Raw genomic sequence first — 4204 nt, forward strand, 5'->3', positions numbered from 1 at the left:
TCTGCACTTCAGTTTCCCACAACCCTGCCCCCACCCCTCACCCCTCCCACCTCTCCACCCCCCCCACCCCCCAACCCTGTCTGGGCCAATCCCCAACTCACAGCCGCAGCCCCACAAAGGGTCTGTATCACCTTGGCATCTACCAGCCCTGGCTTGGCTGAACTGAGTCTTACACCTGTCCACCCACCCCAGAGTAGGTGATAAAGGAGAAACCATGGCAGTCTGGGCCACATACCTGGCCCTCACCTGGGAAATGGGACATGACTTCTGGAGAAGGCACTGCCAGATGCCACTAAGCAGTGAAAGTAACATATTCATAAAGTTCATGTTTGCTTAAATAGGTGTCCCCATAGACCAGCTAAGCAGCATTGCCTCAGCCAAGGATCCCAGGATCGGTTTCAGAGGAGAGAGACCCACCAGACACTTGTCCCTGTTGACCTGCCAGGTCCACACCTCTACCAAGCTGGAAAATTCCAGGCTGTGGGGTAGGCAGTGGGAATATAGACAATCTTTATTGTGCTCCAAGCCTAAGGCTATTTTGTACAAAAATAAGTCTTCCTATTTTAAGGAGTCCCTCCAGAAGTTCAATTTAATGCATTAAAAAAAAAAAATGGAAAAGAAAAAGATTTCCTTGTCCTTGTAAAATCCTCTCTGTAAAAACCTTCAGGTGCTGGGGAGGACCGGCGGAAGCTGTCAATCCAGCGGGGCTAGGCAGGCTGGTTCCATAAAGCACTTGTCAGGCTAGACAGGACGGACAGCGTTGGTGAATCCCCCGTTAGGTGGGGACAGAGCCCGAAAGGGTCCCCATGACGGGTTCCAGGTGACAGGCGTTCCTGCCGCCAGGTGTCCAGGTCTGCGCTGCCGAGACAGAACTGGCGTTAATGCGGGCCAGCCCTAGGCAGACCCCATCCTGCTCCCGCCTCCCAAAACGCAGCCGGCAGCTTTGTTTTGCTGGTTTTGGAGTTTCAGTCCAGGGGTGCCTGGACTTGGTCTAAAGCCCAGAAGGGTGGGGGCGGGGCGCGCGCAGAGTGAGTCGCGGTGACTCAAGACTCCACTCCCGCCGACTCATTCCGGCACCCCGACCCGGGAGGCGATTTGCAATGCAAAGTCACCCCGCCTCCAGCACTCAGCCAGCCGGGTACCCGCAAGAACAGGGACCTCACCGGCCCAAGGGCCACTCCCCCGCCCTCCCCTACTGGCAGCCGGGCCGGGAGAGGAAGTTTTGCAATCTCGGACAAACAAACGCAGGTCTTGCACAGGCTTGAAAAAGTTTAGGGGAAAATGAGGAGTGAGCGAAACCGAAGCTATCGCCGGCCTAGCGCTCTGCTCCAGTGGGTCTCCGGACGCGACCTGCTAGGCCTACCCACCCTGCCCGCCCCCCCCCCCCCCCCACTTCTATTCTTCCTTCTTGAAGAAGCCTGGTAGTTACCTCGGAGTCGAGGGCGCTCAGTAGCCCCCTAACCAGCTAGATAAGTCGAGCAAGTCACGCTCCGCGGGGCTCAACTCGCCCTCGCAGCCACTGTCATCCGAGGAGTAGGCGGAACGCGGAGACTCGGGTTCAGAGCTGCCTTCTCCCCCCGGGCACGAAGAAGAGCAAGAGGGCGAAGTGGCGGTGGGAGAGGTCTCAGGAAGCTCACAGGAAACCGGGACACGCGTGGCTGGTGCCAGCAGCCCCCCGGCCAGCGCAGCGCGTACCGCATCGTGCTCAGCCAGCAGGCGTTGCAAAGCGCGGATGTACTCCACCGCCGAGCGCAGCGTCTCCACTTTGCTCAGCTTCTTGCTGGCGCCGCCGTGCGGCACATGTTGCCGCAGCGCCTGGAAGCCCAAGTTCACCAACTTCACGCGGTTGCGTTCGCGCTCGTTGCGCCGCGCTACGGCCGCCGCGCAGCCCCCAGACTCGGCCGCGCCCGGCCTCCGCCGCCTGCTGCAGCGCAGCAGTTCCGGTGATGTGGATCTCTGCCCGGCAGCGGAGGCGACAGGGACTGCAGGCGAGGAAGGCACGAGTTCTGGCAGTGTGCCGCCGTCCATCGCGCCCGCATCCACCTGCGGGGCGCCTGTTCCAGGCCCCGACGCGCTGCAAAGAAAGTGCGCGCAGTAGAAGCAGTCGGTGGGAAAAGGACGTTTGCGCCCCTAGAAGGCCTCGGACGCTGTACTACCGAGGAACTCACCAGGGCACCCGTTCCAGATCTTCTGGAGTCCGGGGACTTGTAACGTAGGAGGCCAAGGGGTGGTGAGCCTTGCACGCTGAGAAGCGCTGGGCGCTCGCGTCCCGTGCGTGCGGCCGGATCTTCGCAGGTGCGCAGCGCAGGCAGCTCGTTTTTAAACGTATAGATAACCCTCCTCTGCGCCGCCGCCTTTCTCACTCCCTCCTTCCTCTGCCTCGCCCTCCAGACACGCTTTGCCCTCCCACTCTATAAAGCCCAAGCCAAGCGCGCGCCCTCCGCCTAGTCGCCCCGGGGCACAGCCCGCGGGTCGCGGATGCTCTCCCCCCCCGCCTGGCAGGTGCCTAGTGCGCCTCCCAGAACGCCTCCCGCAGATCTGCGAGCGAACTGGATGCTGTTTGCAGGTCTCCCACCTCCAGGAACTGTCTGTCAGCAGTACCCGGCGAAACCTTCCTGTATCTCCCGCCCTCTGGAGCGCAGGGCTAAAACCCGAAGAGTCGCGGGCCTTCTACACCCTCTTCTCCGGCTCGAGTGGCAGGTGTGGCCGCGGTTACTGCCCAGCTGTATGAGAGGCGCGCGAGACCCCCGGGGGCAGCACGCGCCGCCCTGCCCGCCTCCGCCCCCCCCTCAGGAGGCGGGGGGTGGGTGGCTCTCAGCCAATCGTGGGCCTCTGGCTTGGCCAATCGTGACGGGCGAGTCCCTACGCCCGGCCCCCAAGAGGAAGCGTACGCCTGGCGCGTGGCTGCTCCTGGGGAGCGTCTCTAACAAAGCTGTGCACCCGCTCGGGCTCGCCCTGTACGGTCCCCAGCGACAGGGATGTCTTCCTCTAACCCGCGCGCACCTGGACCCTTCGTTGTGGCGGGGCTGGAGAGGTAGTTGCTACCAGACTGGGTGAGAACTTCAGATTTCCAAGAAACTTCTCCCGCGTCCTGCTGCGCTCAGTCTGTCCTTGTGATTACTGTGCGCCCTGGGCCAAGGCCTGGGTAACGCCTTGAGTCAAGAGATTGGAGGTTTGCCCCAACCGCTTCAGGCTTGGGCTGCGGCCCAGGGTACCCCCACCACTCTGCGCAGACTCCCTCTTTTTCCAGTGTCCCCCACCTCAGCTGTATCCTGTCCTCTACATCCCAGTCACCCCTCCAATCCCGTCCGCACCTCCCGGGTTTTGCTTCTCTCCCTCCTTAGTGACACCCCTGGAGGCTTGAGTTGGGTCCTCCCTTGCCCATCCTTCCCCAGAGGACGCTGAGATAGGGGCGGGGAAGGTCCCAGATTTGTGCCAGCATGGGCCGTGATCTGCTGCTAAGTTTGAGTCTCTGAGAGAGACGTAAACAGAGTTTCTCCCCGACCCATGGAAGCAAATTGTAGGGTTGTGTGAGAGAGAAGGACTTTGGAAATGACAAAAAAGAAAAAAAGAAAAGAAAAGAAAAAAAAGATTTCATAGAAAAGTTTTAAACCTGTATCATTATCTCAGAACTGTGACCTCCAGGCCAGTTTTTCTCTAAAGGACTATGCAGGCCTAGGAACAGAGTGATGGGTCAGGTGACTCACTTTCCTGCCTGGAGCTTCTGGCTGCAAGGAGGTGGTGGGGCCCAGGGTTCCCTCCTCCAGGGAACCCATCGACAGGCATGGTGTATTTACTACCAGCCTGTAGGTGCCCACTGGCTCCTGGTGCCCTGCAGGACCCTGTTTGGCCTGCTTGACCTCCCCACTACAGAAGTCTGCAGAGTAGCATCCACTCGTTTTTCTGCTCAGAGACGGCCTGGAGTGGGTCCAGAGTCTGAAGCCAGGCTTCCTGCGCAGGATCATCTCAGCACCTGTCTGCTCAGAGTGAATTTGATGGACTCTGTCCTCCACTCATGTGACGACCTAAGACCAAGATGCTAGGAAGAGTCCCAGAACTCTGCACCCTGGGCCTTGAAAGTCCTTGTCTGTCCTGGAGACCCTGCTCCAGGCAGGAAACTGAGACACCTGACCCATCACTCTGTTCCCAGGCCTGCATAGTCCTTTAGAGAAAAACTGTGTTCACTGCTGCACTGCAGACTGGC

General features: G+C 59.9%; 1 protein-coding gene across 1 annotated transcript; it reads right to left on the reverse strand.

The window, feature by feature from the left end:
* Positions 1–479: 479 nt before the first annotated feature.
* Positions 480–2359, reverse strand: Ascl2 (achaete-scute family bHLH transcription factor 2). Its single transcript, XM_004627087.2, has 3 exons — positions 2169–2359; positions 1430–2074; positions 480–858 (listed from the first exon to the last, which is right to left on the reverse strand). The coding sequence occupies exon 2, from the start codon at positions 2026–2028 to the stop codon at positions 1447–1449; it is 582 nt and encodes a 193-aa protein (XP_004627144.1). The 5' UTR covers positions 2029–2074; positions 2169–2359; the 3' UTR covers positions 480–858; positions 1430–1446.
* Between the last annotated feature and the right edge of the window lie 1845 nt (positions 2360–4204).

This window comes from Octodon degus, unplaced genomic scaffold (assembly GCF_000260255.1).
Source record: "Octodon degus isolate 3935 unplaced genomic scaffold, OctDeg1.0 scaffold00018, whole genome shotgun sequence".
Taxonomy (NCBI): domain Eukaryota; kingdom Metazoa; phylum Chordata; class Mammalia; order Rodentia; family Octodontidae; genus Octodon; species Octodon degus.

Excerpts from the sequence above, each read along its gene's own strand:
- Ascl2 (XM_004627087.2), bottom strand. The coding sequence starts at position 2,028 with ATGGACGGCGGCACACTGCCAGAACTCGTGCCTTCCTCGCCTGCAGTC.